The 16715-nt window shown below is 38.5% G+C and overlaps 1 protein-coding gene across 10 annotated transcripts in view; it reads left to right on the top strand.

Moving 5' to 3' along the window:
* The window catches only part of CDC14A (cell division cycle 14A), a 182880-nt gene that overhangs the window by 58288 nt on the left and 107877 nt on the right, over nucleotides 1–16715 (top strand). For all 10 annotated transcript variants that reach the window (XM_041747779.1, XM_041747781.1, XM_041747782.1 and 7 more), the window contains one exon: nucleotides 10515–10594. In XM_041747779.1, the coding sequence (XP_041603713.1) occupies nucleotides 10515–10594 (80 nt within the window). The remainder of the gene's footprint in view (nucleotides 1–10514; nucleotides 10595–16715) is intronic.

The raw sequence follows: 16715 nt of genomic DNA, 5'->3' as shown, positions 1-16715 counted from the left end.
TAATCTAGGCTTTCCTCAAGTATTAGCACTGAGGGAAGAGAATTTAAAAAGCAAACGTGCCTCTTTAACCTAATTATTTTGTTTTAGTTTTATGTTTTTGAAATGTTTTCCACCACATTTTATTTTAGAAATATGATTTTAATGATAACATGGACTATATGAATCATTTTTGGACTAGCCTAAGAGACTGACAACCATAAGATTTTATCTTTGGGTAATTATTTCCAGAGATCTAAATATTAGCCTTTACAAATATGCTTTTAGAATAGAATTTATCTGCAAGTTAAAGACATTCTGTAATTGGTTATAGGTGTTAAGAGAATTCAAACACTGATGCTTGGTGTGTTGTGGGTCTGTAATCTGCATCTTTATCATAAATGAAGTTATGGTTCTTTGCCTTCTAAGCTTGGTCAAATTCAGTCCTTGATTTAAAGAGCGTACTCCACTTTTTTAAGCTTTTTTTTTTTTTAATTTGAAGGCTTTATAAAATAAAATTCATACTATATCCATAAGTAAGCAGTGAAACTCATAAGTAAGCAGTGAATTTTTGACATGAAACCATTCCATTTGAGAGTATGAATTATTCAAGTAATGTTCTGGAGTCTGTTTTTATATTTCATATAGATTGCCTTCTGACATTGAATGATGGTTGAGGTACAGAGCTGTGTTTACCTGTGTGCCGTAGCATAATAGCCTTGTACTCAGCTTATGTGAGACTAGGGACTCAGGTTTTCTTGGGACCAAATAGTTTTTCTTTTTCCTCCTTAAAAGGGTCTCTTTAGACTTCTGTGTGCTGAGAACATTGGCTTAGTGTTTCCCTGGTTTGCTTTCATAGGGAGCTGTGCTAGTTCAGTGAGATACAAGCAGCTCGGCAGTGTCTGTGTTGGAACATGAGCTCTCTTCAGGCACGAAAAGCCTGAAGTGTTACTGAGACGCAGCTACCAAGAGATGTGTATTCGTTCTGGCTATAGCTGTCAGTTCTAGAAGAACTATCTTTTCAGGCTGCTAAAATTCTGGTTCCCATCAAATTAAAACGGGAAGACACACAGGGCTAATGTTGTCTGCAGTTTTCCTTAACTGCCCCTCTGAGAGCTGCCCCTGGTTTTATCCTCTTCACGCCCATGAGAGGCAGAGATAGTATTTCTATTCTAAATGAGTTCTCACATAAATAAAGTCCACTGTGTATCAAATCTCAAATTCAAATTAAAATGTAAAGAGATGTCACTTGAGAGTATTTCAGAGCAAACATCACCAGAGCCGGGAGCACAGTCATTCCTAGACCTTGTTCTCAGAAGGATACCAGATGAGTGTCAAGTATTGTTAGGATGGAAGTAAGCTATGAGGATAGAGCCTGGCATCAGGTTCTATCTTACTTCTGCACTTAGTTTGGCCTCCGTATTTGTTCAGATGCATTGTCTTTGCAGGCCTCATAATCTGTGGTTTATAATAGACTCAGAACTGGAAAAACAGGAACGACTTACCTTCCTTTGTGATGTGTTAAAGACAAGGTGCATTCATTCTTTTAATTAGACTATTCAGTACAACAGATTTAAAATAGATTGAATAAAATACAACTGTTTTAAATATTCAGTTGTATTTCTGGTTTGCAGTCAGACTTAACTATCTAATTTGTAAGTGATTGTTTAACACTGAATATTTCTGTAAACGATTAGAAAAGTAGAATCAGTGTGGATTTGAGACATGTTTGCCTTTTTTTTTTTTTTTAGTTTTAACGTTGAATGTAGATATTGTTTTCTCAGTCACTGGTTATAATAAAAGGAAATGAATAAGAAATGTTGCTATGAAGAGTAAAATTAAACATTTGTTTGTGCTTACATATGACAATTAAGACTCAATGCTGTCTTCAGGAAGAAGCAGTTTATAAATTAAGTGCCTGGACACTTAAGAAGTCTGAGAACCAAAGTCTTGGGAGCCAAGGAAGAGACTTTAGAAATTTTATCTTTCAACTTGTTGCAGAGTTTCTCACTTCTTAGTGTGTTTTTGTAGATTATCATTCCATGGACTTGGGTGGCTCATTCTTTGCTGGTAACTGGTAATTACTTTCCTTTCCTAAAAACAAACCTAGCCTGGTATTCTTATTCTTTTGTTCATGAGAAGTTCATGTAAGGAAAAGTGAGTACAGCATCAATTTTCTCTTGGTTACATGTACTTTGTTGGGGAAAGATATGGGCCACTTCACGGATCTTCTGCTGTTTTGACAATGAATTTGGTAAAACCGGCCACAGCATTTATTTTATGGTTGTTGATTCTAAGGCACCAGGAGACTCAGGAGGCCATTTGAAGATGCAGAAATGAGTAGGATCAACATCTGTACTTGCCAGTGAGAGGGTTGAATTAAATGATAGTATGTTATAGTTTTGGTATATAGCAGTCAGGAGGGTTTACAATCTCATGTGTTGATGTCTATACACAGACCGGCTTTAGGACTTAGGTGTCAGAAATAACCATTGTGGATCTTGATTCACAGGGATACAGGTGGTAAAAAAGGAGAAAAATATTTGGGGACCAAAGTTTATCTCCTTTCTGTGGTCCCTTGCTATAGAAGAGCTGTGTGCTTGATAGAAACTGAGCACTTCACATACAGTATTCAATCATTAAATCTTCCCAACAGTCTTATGAGGCAGTTACAGTTTTTTTTTTTTTAAAAGATTTTATTTATGAGAGAGAGAGAGAGAGAGAGAGAGAGAGAGAGAGAGAGAAAGGCCTCAGAGGGAGAGGGAAAGGGAGAAGCAGGCTCCATGCATCCCAGGTCTCCAGGACCACGCCCTGGGCCAAAGGCAGTGCTCAACCGCTGAGCCACCTGGGCTGCCTGAGGCAGTTACAGTTGTTATCCCTATTCCCCAGGTAAGGAAATGGAAGCACAAAGAGTTAAGGTAATACGGCTCATAAATGAAAGAGTCTGGATTTGAATCCAGGCAGCTTGGCTGCAGATCCAGTGTTTGTACCCATCAAGCATTTTTTGAGTATGTGCCATGTGCCAGGAAGTGTGGAGTCCTGCAGATAGAGAAGAGGCAAAAATCCTGCTCAGACTTACAATCTAGCCAGGGAGGGAGCTTTGAGAACATAGGAAGGGGCCCGATCTCATCAAATTGCCTTAGAAGGCTGCCCCACCAAAGTGGTTTAGAGTTGCGGTCCCAGGAAGGGAGGAGGTAGCCATCTAAACGGGACCATGATGCAAGGAAGACTTGAGTTGGGTCTGGTTTCTTCACGGTCTGCTCCCCAGCCCTCTTTAGAGCACTTATTGTTGCCAATTTATGCTCCTTAACGAGGTTGTGGACTTTCCCTGTGTCCCGGTGTGTATGCAGGTTCCCACACAAAAACTGTGTTAAGTACATACACATTGATCTTTGGTGACTTGTGTTCTTGTCACCTCCTGCTTTTCCTGCCTTTTATCAGGTGTTGGGAATGCAGAGTCTAGGTTCTGAACAGACACAGAGGAAGTGGGACAGTCAATGTCTGGGTCAGGTAATATGCCTTGACTCTTGAACTACTCTGTATAAGCTAATAATAGGAGTCATCTGAGCTAGAGCTCTCATTTGTAAAATCAGTCTCTATCTTACTTTTTCTTTTAGCACATCACTGAAGAATTGACTACACTTTGATGCTTTCAAATAACTGGGCTCTGAAAGTTAATTTCACTAGCTCCCCTGAGCATTATCACTAAAATTGTACTGACACATTTAGAAAGTCTTATTCACTTAATTATTATTTAAGCTAAATTAACTCTCTAGGGTGAATGCACTTGTAGTACCTTACAAGTTGAAATCAGTTATCCATTAAACATATATTTACAGAGCATCTATCTGTTAAGAGGCATTGTAAGGCTTATAAAGGTATAAAAACATGTTTACTGCATTTAAGGAGCTTTATACTTCAGTATAAAGGAAAATAATTACAACACAGCTGTCAGGAGCCCATCAGGAAGTGGTTAGGAGTGCTATGGGGAGCCAGACTGCCTGACTCCACCACACCCTTGCTGGGTGACCTTGAGCAACTGATGTTCAGTGTTTCGTGTATAAGTGGAAATGAGTTAATAATGGAACCTACCTCAGGGTGATTATGAGGATTAATGAGCGAAATTATATAAAGTGCTTAGAATAGCACCTAGCACATAGTATGCACCCTTTAGCTTTTTTGTTTTTATTATTATTATCATGGTCATTATCATTCTTATAGTTGAGTCTAAGGAGTAGAGAGGAAGGGTTTCTGAGCTTAAGAAAAAAAAATCCATGGTGGAGGTGGTATTCAAGTTAAGTCCAAGGAAATAGGAAGAATTTTATTTACTTATTTGAGAGAGAGAGAGATAGCACAAGCAAGGAAGAGAGGGAAAAGCAGACTCTCCACTGAGCAGGGAGCCTGATATAGGACCCTGGGATCATGACCTGAGCTGAAGGCAGACACTTAATCGACTGAGCCACCCAGGCACCCCAAAATAGAATTTTAATAGGCAGAGATGGCGTGGAGAGTATTCCAGAAGAAACCTCAGATGAAAGTGTCAAGTATGCTTAGGGAATGAGGAGGATCCGGACTAGCAGATGCGGTTCATTTAAGCAGCAATGAGAAGTTCACCTGGAAAGATCAGTTAGTACTTTATCTTGGTGTAGGGTGGGCAGTTTGGCCAGGGTTTCTGAGCTGTTTTGAGACTCTCAGAGTCCTGTTCTAGAATTGCTAGAGTCAGCAGGAGTGGAGGCAGAGAGAAACTATGTTAGCCCTAGAGTGTGGTGATGAATAGTTATGGAAGAAAGGTCAAATGCAGATTCACTGGAAAACTAATGAGGTTTAAGATTCAGGATCCTTAACATGCTTGTGCCTCTCTCTCGAGGTTGTTGGGGGGACCCTAGTGGTGGTTTTATAAAATTTGAAACAACATTTTTTTTTTTTTAAACAACAATTTGTATACTTTTCTGTCTCTCCCCAAATTTCAGACCCTAGTGGTGGTTTTATAAAATTTGAAACAACATTTGTATACTTTTCTGTCTCTCCCCAAATTTCAGTCCCCCCAGCTGTAGAGGCTATAGAGAAAGAATCAGTTTGGGTATTGATTGGATGAGGGTGGTGGATACCATGAAGGAGAGGCCAGAGTCAAAGGTGACTTTTGAGGTTGAGTTTGACTGACAGGGAGGAACCCCAGATGACAGACACAGGGGGATGATGGGAGAAGCCAGTGAGGGAGCAGTGCTTTCAAACCAAGCAGGTGCTCTACCCTCTTTAGCTTCACAAAGGAAAGAGACATTGTCTTTTTAACTCTGTCCATCCCCCTCCTCAGTTGTTGTCTTGCAAGTGTTATAATTTTAAGTTATATGGGGATTGGGAAGGGGCCCAAGCATGACTTAATTAGTGGACTAGAACCCAAAACACATATCCTACATAGGGACATGTCCTCATTTAGCACTCTGTATAGGCTAAACCTGGTTGTCTGAAACGTTTAAAGAGAATTTCTACTTTGGTTTAGGGCTTTCATATTTGGTAAATTTTAGGACTTCTAGACTGTTTAAGTTGTCACACACATCTGTTTCCTGGAAACTTCTCTATTGAAGAAATTTAATTGACTCAGAAATGGTCAGAATGCTAATTTCACAGCTATCCTGTCAGTGTTCTGGTGGCAGTACCTAACTGGTAAGGCTGTTCTCAGTATTTGTTTCCTCTTTTATAAGCAAGTAAAATATTAAACTAATAACAGGAAATCAAATTCCAGAATTAAAGAATACTCTCTCAGATGGCCAAATCAAATCCTCAAGAGTATTTCCACTTTACAGATAACAGAATATAAGTATAATTTATAGAACAGCAGACCAACCTGGGATATTAAAGAAAATCCTCTTTAATCCCAAAATACTTCTAACTCATTTCTCTTTATTAAATCCTATCATTTAAAAATATATAAGGGATATATGTGTGTGTTGCAGTTTATAGTAAGTCTTTTTGGGGAAAATAATAGCACTTAAAGCTAAAATCATAGTAAGAACCGAGGTAAATGTCCCTAGAGAAAGACCACCAGCCAATTTGTGATTCAAATTCTGGTTTAGCTCTTCTATATTAAGCCATTTGTTGTTTGAAGAATCACTTTACGTATCAGAGAGATGAAATGATCCGAGTAGAGAAATATCATTGTAAATTCCAAAATGCCTCTGAAATTCATGTATATTATTTTTTAACAAGCTTTAAATATTTAATGATCATAGGATTTAATACAGAGAAATGAGTTAGAAGTATTTTTGGATTAAAGAGGATTTTATTTAATATCCCAGGTTGGTTTGCTGTTCTTCTATAAAATTAGCCCAAACTTGGTATTTTTTTAAAGATTTTATTTATTTACTCATGAGAGACACAGAGAGAGAGAGAGAGAGAGAGAAGAGAGAGAGGCAGAGACACAGGCAGAGGGAGAGGCAGGCTCCATGCAGGGAGCCTGATGTGGTACTCGATCCCAGGACTCCAGGATCATGCCCTGGGCTGAAGGCAGGTGCTAAACTTCTGAGCCACCCAGGGATCCCCTAAACTTGGTATTTTGAAGCATTGTTTCTCAACGTGTGGTGTGCACAAACCTTTAAAAATTTTAAGTTATGTATTTTAATATTCATTTACGTCTAGACTCTCTATGGCCAATGATACTGTTTTTTAATTAATAACAATGATATAAAACACTTTCAAGTAGATGGATTTAAAAAAGTGTGTCTGTTTAGAGAGATAGTAATACGTGGTGCTATGTGTGGTGGCAGAAATTGGGGAAGTTGTTGCATGATTAAAGTGTGGGAAACATTGGCTTATTGGTAAACCATATAAATTATGCTGTCTTACAATACCATAATTTTAGTGATGGTGTTAAATAAAAACCTCACAGATGGTTATTTATTTATTTATTTAAGGATCTTGCTCTTTAAGAATCTCTTAGTAAAGAAATCGAGAGTTATTTGGGCCCTTGACACCTGGTATCAAAGTTATTAAGCAAAAACATAATCACTTTAATTGGTTGGCTTTTAGTAAGTCAAAAATAAGAAAGCGTATGTCCAGTGCTATTCTATTGAGAGGCTTCTAGGACTTCCTGGCAAGAGCAGTCCACTTTGATAAAAGTAATGCATGTTCTCGCTCTTCCAAGGGTAACTTAGCATGGTGTGCCAAGCACTATGCAGAGGGCTTTTGTTAAGTTTTATCAATCAAAAGTTTGGGAAGATCCTTTCAGTTTGTGTTTATATATGCTAATATTTTTTGAGGAGAATAGATAGCCTATTATATTTATCCCTGGGAAGCAGAAAAGGAAAATAAAAACATTTAGAAGATGCTTTGAGATTAATTTTATTCAGAAAATATCTTAAGAAATATTAGAATATCTTGCAACCAATTCTTGGTATTAAATTTGGTTTTATTTTTATTTTATTTTTAAGGGTCTTTAAATTTACTCATTTGAGAGAGAGACCACATGAGCCAGAGAGCATGAGCATTGGGGGAGCAGCAGAGGGAGAAGGAGAAGCAGGCTCCCTGCTGAGGAGGGAACCCGATGCAGGACTTGATCCCAGGACCCTGGGATCATGACCTGAGCCAAAGGCAGATGCTTAACCAGCTGAGCCACCCAGGCGCCCCCGGTTTTATTTTAAAAAGAGTAGATGTTTATTATTTAACTGATTTAGTTACTCTACGTTTGAAAAATGAATCAATCCATGTCTGTACAAAATATAAGATGTGGAGATAGCAGAAAATGTCAAGTAGAAAGTATCCCTTTCTCCTTCTAGTCCAGCTCCCTGCTCTGTTCCTCAGGCACAACTACTGTTTACCAGTTTGAAGTCACCCAGCTTTAAGAAGTCAAGTGTTACGGCGTTTAGGAATTTGGAAGAGTAGGAATCTTTTTTCCCCAATTTGTGGTGCTATTGCTTGTGTTTATATTTTCAAGTAGATGAAGTGTATGGAATTACTGTGGGCTTTGGAGTTGTATCTGTGTTCTAACTCTGTCGCAGAGCAGCAGTGAGAGTTTGGAAAGTTCCTTGCCTTTGTGTGCGTCAGATTTTTCAGCAGAAGGCTTAATTAATGTTGCCTTTATTCCAGGCTTTAATCAAGCCTCGTTTGTCTCTCTGTTTTTCTCTTTTAATAGGAGACCTATCTCAGAAGATCTGGCATTAAGAATCCATGACATAGTCTTTTAAAAAATAAATTGGGTATTTTAATGACCCTAGCATGCATGCATTCAGTAAAGGACTCATTTGTTACATTTTACCTATCATTAGGTTGTAAAAGGTCATTGTATTTACCTGCCCCTAGACTCTTCCTGGAATTTAGATGGCCTCTGCTGGGTTTCACTTTACGCTTATTAATAATTTAGCACTGGGATAAAAATAAAAACAGACTCTCATCTTACAGTGTGAGAACATGGGTCATGTGTGCTAAGTCATGCAGGTGAGATGAGTAGCAAACCCTGTGGGGGTATCCAGTCTAAAGAAGTATTTCATGTGCGCTGATGCCTTGCCTGCAGAATGGCTGCCTCAAAATTAAAGGGAATTAACGTAATTGTTCCTGAGGAGGGAAATACATTTTTGCTTTTCAGAGGTTGTTGTATGAGCTTTAATTATGTAATCAGAACACAGAAGCCTTTTGCAGCAGCTTTCCCTTTTAGCAGAGGTAGTCAACTTTCCAGGACTGCTGCATCTTTAGGCTTGTGAAATCACTGCATAATAATTGACTCTGTTTATAGGGTATAACCTACCCATTAGGCAACAGCAAAATCCTGTTTTTTAATATTGGTTACTGAAAACGGCCTTTAAAGCTAGGGTTGGTTTAAGTGGATTTTTATAATTATTTGAGCTGCAACTGAAGTTGTGATTCTCCCTTTAGAATCAGTGACTCATGTCTAGAACATTCTTTTACGGTGGTTTCATTTTCTGTGTTGTTTTTGTTTCATGTTCAGCTTGGTTTGGTTGGTGTGTGCCCTACAGACCTTCAGGCTTACTTGTCAAATGAGTATAGAGCTCTCTTTTAAAAGCTGGAAGTATCTTTTATTTATTTATTTCAGTTTTCTTTCTTTAGAGAAGACAGAATTAAGGTGTTTTCTAGTGCTGAAAATATTAATAATTAAATACATGTAATGTATTGCCAGTGGGATAGCTTAAAACTCAAAGGAAATTTGTAAGCAAAGAGGAAAGCCCTGCTTTTTAGGAACTGAGACTCTGCCACTCTTGCTGAAATGCACAGGATTTTGAAATAATGCCATTAATTCTAGGTAGAGAGGATTTTTAGGAATAAGATTTGATTCAAACTATAGAGGGAAAGGACCAATATCCTCAGCTCAAAATTAAGATATTAAATTATACTTAGAATAATAAAATTAGAATCTGCCTGTGGTTTGTATTGCTCTGAACCACTGCTTGGTTCTCCTTCCCATGTTCCAGCCACACCAGTGATCTCTCTGTCCAATCACCAAGCTCTTTCCTTTGGCAAGGATGGTGCCTGTGTTATACCTACTGCCTGGGAAGCCCTTTCGCCTTTCCCTAGTTTTCCCGTGGCTTGTACCCTGCAGATTTTACCCTACATGTCTCCCAGGGAGCCCTCTCTGTGCCTTTCCTCAAGCAACCTCTTTTTGTTCTCTTTCCAGAATCTGTTTACTTTCTTTTTAGCACCTATCTCAGACTGTGTTTATTTTTGTTAACTATTGTCTTTACCCCCATAAGAATGTAAATTCTCTTAAGAGAGGTATCGGTACCTGATACAGTGCCTGGCACATATGATATAGTCAATACGTTGATTAAAGTGTTTGCTGATTTTAAGAGCTCCTTTATGTTTCTTTTTTCTTTTTCTTTTTTCTTTTTTGCCTTTATGTTTCTTTAAGATTAGTTTATCATTGCTGGGCCAGAGGCATTTAAGTATCCTTGATATCAACAGTCAAGCCAGTGTGTTTTCTAGTGCCCTTTTTTTTTATAAATTATTTTTGAATATTTTTATTTATTTATTTGAGAGAGAGGGAGAGAGAGAGAGAGAGAGGAGAAACCCAAGCACACTGAGAATGGAGCCTTGATGTGGGGCTCGATCTCATGACCCCAAGACCACGACCCCAGCTGAAACCAAGAGTCAAATGCTTAACCGACTGAGCCATTCAGGTGCCCCTCTAGTGCTCTTACCTGCATTCATTTTCACCCATTTCACTGTGATTTTATTGTGCTTTATTGTATTGCGAGTGGACAGTATAATAATGGAAGTAGAATTGTTCTCTCCAAAGGGAAAATTCTGCCATTGTATCTGTTCAGTGTGCCTTGTAAACAGCCTTGGATGGCCTTTTTGTGGATCTGCCCTCTGTCTCTAAGCTCTTACCCATTTCTAAGCCAAAGGCTGCAGCCCAGCTTCAAGCTGAAAAGGAAATTTTGGCAGCGCGGTTGCTGTCTCTTAAAGGTTAGCGTTATCACTGATACTGACAGTTGTCAGAGTGGAAAAAGGGAAATGCAAATTTGGTGGGTAATTAAATTAGTTTTGTGTCATTCTTTGGTGGTGTTCTAAATGTTGCTATTTATCTGTCTTAGGTAATCTATTTAAAGAAGACACCAGAAGAAGCCTACAGAGCACTCCTATCTGGCTCAAACCCCCCCTATCTTCCGTTCAGGTATAACTTGTGAGACTCGGGCGGATAGCACGGGGCTACACAGCTGCCACCGTAAAACTGGATTATTGTGTTTTTAATTGTTTTAAGACTGTAACCATGATGTTATACAGAATGAAATGAGATGGTACTTTTTATTATTTTATTTTTGTAGAGTTCTTTTTCCCCCTATCTAGTAAGAATAAAATATATTTTTTCCTTTTAGGGATTAATTTTCTCCTTGAATCCTTTCTGTATCTGGACCGTTCAGCACAAAGAGTGCCTGATTTATGAACTTAACTATGTCAAGATTTGATATGTTACATTTCAGTACTCTACATCATTGATTCATCCATTTAGTCTTTTGTTTCATGAGCATGAGTGAGCTCCAACTGAATGTCAGGGCCTGGGGTTGGAGAGTAAGGCCCTCAAAGTACCTTCCCAGAAGCCACATGTTCAGTGGGGACCTGAAATTACCTGTTTACCACAGTAATCTAGCTTATATCATGAGGGAGGCTGTCTCCCATTACAGTTTTGGAAAATATTTTTTAAGTATCAGCTGAAGAAGATCTTTTAAAAATTTCAGGTAAACTTGGAAGAAATGGAAGGGAACATAGAGCCAAACTCCTACATTTGTCATTTCTGGTGGAATTGTGAATGATTCTGACAGTTTTACCTTTTTGCTTATTTGTGTGTCCAGATCTACAAGCATATGTATTTTTTTTTAAAAGATTTTATTTATTTATTAAGAGAGAGAGTGAGTGAGAGAGAGCACAAGAGTGGGGAGGGGCAGAGGGAAAGGGAGTAGCAGGCTCCTGCTGAGCAGGGAGCCCAGTGTGGGGCTCTGTCTCAGGACTCTGAGATCATGACTTGAGCTGAAGGCAGAAACTTACCTGACTGAGCCAGCCAAGCGTCCCAGCATATGTATTTCTTTTTGTTGTTGCTGATCTCATAATCACTGACAATAATGAAAGAAAGGAAGAGCAAAGATTGAGGAGGCCTCTTTGTCTGCCTTCCCTACCCTCCTGTAAACTCACAGAGGCAGGTCCTGGTGCCTGACACATAAAGTGCTTTTAGTAAATATTTGAATGAATAAATCGAGACTAAATTCCTTCAGATCCAAGGGGTTCCCATTTCTGTTTCTCAGGCCGTGGAAGGGGGTGTTACTCAGGCACAGGGTGGGTGTCAAGGTGGGGAGGAGGAATGGGGCAAATATTGCCTACTATGCTTGATCATCTTGATAGTCTCAGTGAAGTCAGAGGAAAGTAGTGAGATGAAAATACCCTCCAGCAGTCTAAGGTATGAACAAATCAGTTGTTAAAGGGCAGATAAAAATGACAGATTATGTATAGGAGTGTTTTAACATGGAGACAAAGCTTGTTTTTTCCTTCTAACGGCTTCTGTGATATGAAAGCCCTTTATAAAATGCAATTCTAAGTTTTGGAAAAGGGTAATTATTTTAGTCAGTTTGGGGCACTGTAACAAAGTACCATAGACTGGATGGCTTATAAACAACAGAAATGTATTTCTCAGTTCTGGAGACCAGATCAGGGAGGTCACTTCTGGTGAGGGGGTCTCTTCAGGGACGCAGACTGCTAACTTGTATCCTCACATGGTAGAATGAAGGCAAGAAAGCTCTCTTGGGTGCCTTTAAAAGGGCACTAATCCCATTCATGAGGGCCTTACCCTCATGACCTAATCACCTCCCAAAGGTCTCACCTCCTAATGCCATCACCTTAGGGGGCCAAATTTCAACATGTGCTTTTGGAGGGGACACCAACACCCAGTCCATTGTAGTAATGATGATAATATTAATCAGTCTACTAAGTTCTAAGCATAGTGGTTAAGAATAAGTGCCTTGGAGGCAGAGACACTGGGCTTGAAGGCTCATTCTGCTTTTTACTACCTGTACTGGGTATAAGCAACTTGAGCAAGTTACTTCTCTCTGAGCCTCAGTTTCCTTTTCTGTAAAATAGCTTCAGGGCTATCATGGGAATTAAATGAAGTAATGCGTTTGTCATTATGCCTGGCACAATACCTGGCTTTTGATTTTCTCCTTGTTGTTAGTACTGTTACTGTTATTAATAAGAAATAAAGATTCCCATAAGGATATAAATATGAATAGGAACTATTTCTTCTAATGATTCCACCTTCTCGTTGGGACAGGGAGATGTCTAGACACATAATTAACTGTAAAATAGTTAGGTTGTATAAAAATAGAAGATAAGATTTTTTAAAAAAGATTTTATTTATTGATTCATGAGAGACACATACATAGGCAGACTTGATCCCAGACCTTGGGATCACACTGTGAATCGAAGGCAGACGCTCAACTGCTGAGCCACCCAGGCCTCGCAATAAGATGAATTCTGACAGAGATTTGGGAAAGTATCAGACCATTTAAGCTGAGCTTTTACTTATTATTTTCTATTTTAAAGATTTTATTTATTTGAGAGAGTGAGCATGAGCAGGGACAGAGGGAGAAGCAGGTGCTCCACTAAGCAGGGAACCCAACGCAGTGTTCGATCCCAGGACCCTGAGATTGTGACCAGAGCCAAAGGCAGATGCATAACGGACTGAGCCACCCAGGCACCTCTAAGCTGAGCTTTTAAACATCGATAAGGGTTTGGAGAGTGGAAGGGGCCAAATTAGGCACAAATGTGCCCTGTGGAAAAACCCTAGAGATGGGTTTCTGAGTTGACCTCAGAAGTTCTCTGTGGGAAGAACACAGTGTCTCTGGTGAGGGGCCAGGTCTGTGCAGAGATTACTGAGGTTCTTTTCTTGGGGACAGTGAGGGCCCATTCAGTTTGTTTGCTAAATCAGAAAAATGTTTGTAATTTTTTGGTTGTTATTTTGAAAAATAACTCAGCCATCTGGGTGATTCAGTAGGTTGTGTCTGCCTACGGTTCCGGTCATAATCCCAGGATCCTGGGATTGAGTCCTGCATCGGGCTCCCTGCTCTGCGGAGAGCTTGTTTCTCTTTCTCCCTCTGCCTGCCACTCCCCCTGCCTGTGCGCACGCTCTCTCTCTCTGTCAAATAAATAAAGGCTTAAAAAAATAATTCACACATTTGGAAATTATAATGCTGTAATATTTGTAAAATTGTAATGCCAGTCAGTAGGCCTGCTGGACAATGTAGCAATTTAAAATTTTTAAGTGGAGGGACATTTGGGTAGCTCAGCAGTAGAGTGTCTGCCTTTGCAGCTCAGGGCATGATCCTGGGATCTGGGATTGACTCCTGCATCAGGCTCCCCGAAGGGAGCTTGCTTCTCCTTTTGTCTATGTTTCTGCCTCTCTCTTTCTGTGTCTCTCATGAATAAATAAATAAAATCTTAAAATGAAGAAATGGGCAAAACCAGGCAAGTCTAGCTGGAGACCACACACCCCACACTGCCTGTGGCCCAGGAGGCTTGGGAAAATGCCCCTGAGTTTCCTTTAAAAAAATAAAAATAAAAATAAAAATTTAAGTGGAAAATGGAAATTAACATTTATGCTGATGATATTATCCATCAGAAGTCAAGGGTAATGTATTTGTTTCACTAGCTGGATGACCCTTGCTATCCTTAATTGTCAATTTAGATGGCTGAGGAGGAAAGAATAAAGTATTTGAAGCATAATTATATGTTTAGCTTACATGTGCTAGGTAATTAATTTGTTTCCCGAGAACTAGAATTTTTGACTAATTAAGATCAGAATGGAAGAAAGGATAGGAAAAAAATTATTACTCCTTGACATAGAATAAAGTATTAATTATTAAAATTGTAGCTATTTTTCCAAATTGTTTTTAGTTAAATATTTGAAAATAGAAATACATTAATAGGGTTCAGAAAATTAAAAAGTTTGTAAGAATATTTATAGTGAAGACTCTCTCCCATTCTTGATCTTATGTCTCTAGTTTTTTCTGGATAACTTCTGGTATTTGTTTATTTAATATCCTATTTCTTTATGCATATGTAAGCAGATAAAGATACATGTACATTTAAAAAAATTCTGGTATAATTAACATATGGTGTTATATTAGTTTCAGGTGTACAATATAGTGATTAACAATTCTGTACATTACTCAGTGCTCATCACCCTACGTGTACTCTTAACCCCTTTCATCTCTTTCACTCGTCCTCTCACCTACCTCCCCTCTGGTAATCATCAGTTTGTTCCCTAAAGTATGCTTTTTTGTCTCTCAATTCTTTGTTTCCTAAATTCCACATGAGTGAAATCATGTGATATTTGTTTTTCCCTGACTGACTTTACTTCACTTAGCATTATACCCTCCATATGCATCCGTTTGTTGCAAAAGGCAAGATTGCATTCTTTTTTTAATAGTTTAGATATATATTCTTATTTTTCATTTTTATTACAAAATATAGCACATTGCATATACTATTTCTATACCTTGATTTTTTTTTTCACCTACCTTGCTTTGGATATCTTTTCATATCAATGCACAGAGAACTTCCTTCTCTATTCTGTATTATTTCTGTGTAATGTACAAGAATGCATGTAACCAGTCTGACCTTAGACATTTAGTTTGCTTCCAGTCATTTCAGCTGTAGCTTTTCAACTCATGTGGTCTGAAATGTATTTTAGAAGAAAGAAACTGAGATAGTACTATGGAGACAATTATAATGGTATAGTTAGACAGACAAGGATTTTAGTAATCTGTTTGCATAAAGGGACTCATTAATGTGGAAAAAAAAAGAATGTATAATGCAAAGATGAGGCATTTGTTCCTTGGTTTAGGCCCCTATGTCCTACCAGAAGTTTGAATGTAACTTTAATTCTAAGTTTGTCTTTCTGATAACCCAAGACATCGAGAGTTGTGTTTACATTAAGCTGCATTTCTGAATCCAGACTCTTCATAAACCATACATTTGAAGCAGAAAATACCAGAAAGTAGTGCATTTATAATTTAGTAAAAAAAAAATTTAGTTGAAAGAATATTCCTGGTTTCCTAGAATTTGACTAAAGAAGCTTTTTTCCTAATGCTAAGGTATGAGTTGATTTTAGTCTCCAGCCCAGACCAGCTAAGGCTAATACAATAGTAACAAGAATCATCTGACAATTCTGGTCAGCCATTATTTGTAATCTGGATTGTGTCATCCACTAGGTTTTTTATACCATTTAAATTATACGTTTATCTACATTGTCTGGATTTTTTTTTTTCAAGATTTTATTTATTTATTTGAGAGAGAGAGGGAGAGAAAGTACAAGCAGGGGTAGGAGCAGAGGGAGAGGGGGAAGCAGACTCCCTGCTGAGCACAGAGCCTGATGCGGGGCTCGATCCCAGGACCTTGAGATCATGACCCAGCTGAAGGCAGACACTTGACCGACTGAACCACCCAGGCCCCCTGTATTTTTTTTTCATTATGCTTTTGCATTAATACTTTTGTTTAAAAAACAAGAAGCCTTAAAGGGACTTCCATTTAAATGTAATTATTTTATTGTTGAAAACTTTTTAAGAACGAAGATCAGTTTGAAGGCTTGTCAAAGTGTGGTTCGTGTCTTTATGTGGCCTCTTTACCAAAGTGCCTGTTTCCTGTTCTCTAGATTTTTAACGTCTTTCTGATAAAGGAGTTTTAAGGCTACCGTGAGTGTAAATAACATTGTTCTTCCAGATTTGTTCATTTAATGGAGGTTTGAATAGTCTCTTCTGTAGAGCCCTTCCTCATTTTCCTAGAGAGGCTTGGCAGATCCTTTGCCGGTAATTCTCTATCATGTTTTGTGTATGGCATTTTGTTCACGCCCCCTTACATTTGCCACATACATGATTAAAGCAAATGTCTTGTGTTTATTTGCTTGCTTGGCTGACTCTACCAAATATGGCTGACTCTTTTTTGGGGCTCTTACTTGCTTGCCAGGGAATACGTATATTAATTTATATACTGCTTTTTCTGTACTAGTCACTGAGATGGTCTTGTGGATTGTAGGATGATTAGGACAGCTAGGTACTTGTTCTAGGGAACTCAGTGCATAATTTGTAAATGTGTAGGTCTGTAAAACAATTGTTGTGTTTTATTAGAGTCAGGAGATGGGTGCTATAGTAATACTGATGGAGGAGGTTTAACCCTGGAACTGGGGATTGGAGGGGGTGTTAGGGATAGGCCTCATGATTGCCTTTCATGCTAGGATGAAGCTGGAAAATAAT

Source organism: Vulpes lagopus, chromosome 3, assembly GCF_018345385.1.
Source record: "Vulpes lagopus strain Blue_001 chromosome 3, ASM1834538v1, whole genome shotgun sequence".
NCBI classification, from domain to species: Eukaryota; Metazoa; Chordata; class Mammalia; order Carnivora; family Canidae; genus Vulpes; species Vulpes lagopus.
Note: the sequence above shows the minus strand (reverse complement) of the source record. Positions and strands in the feature narration are given on the sequence as shown.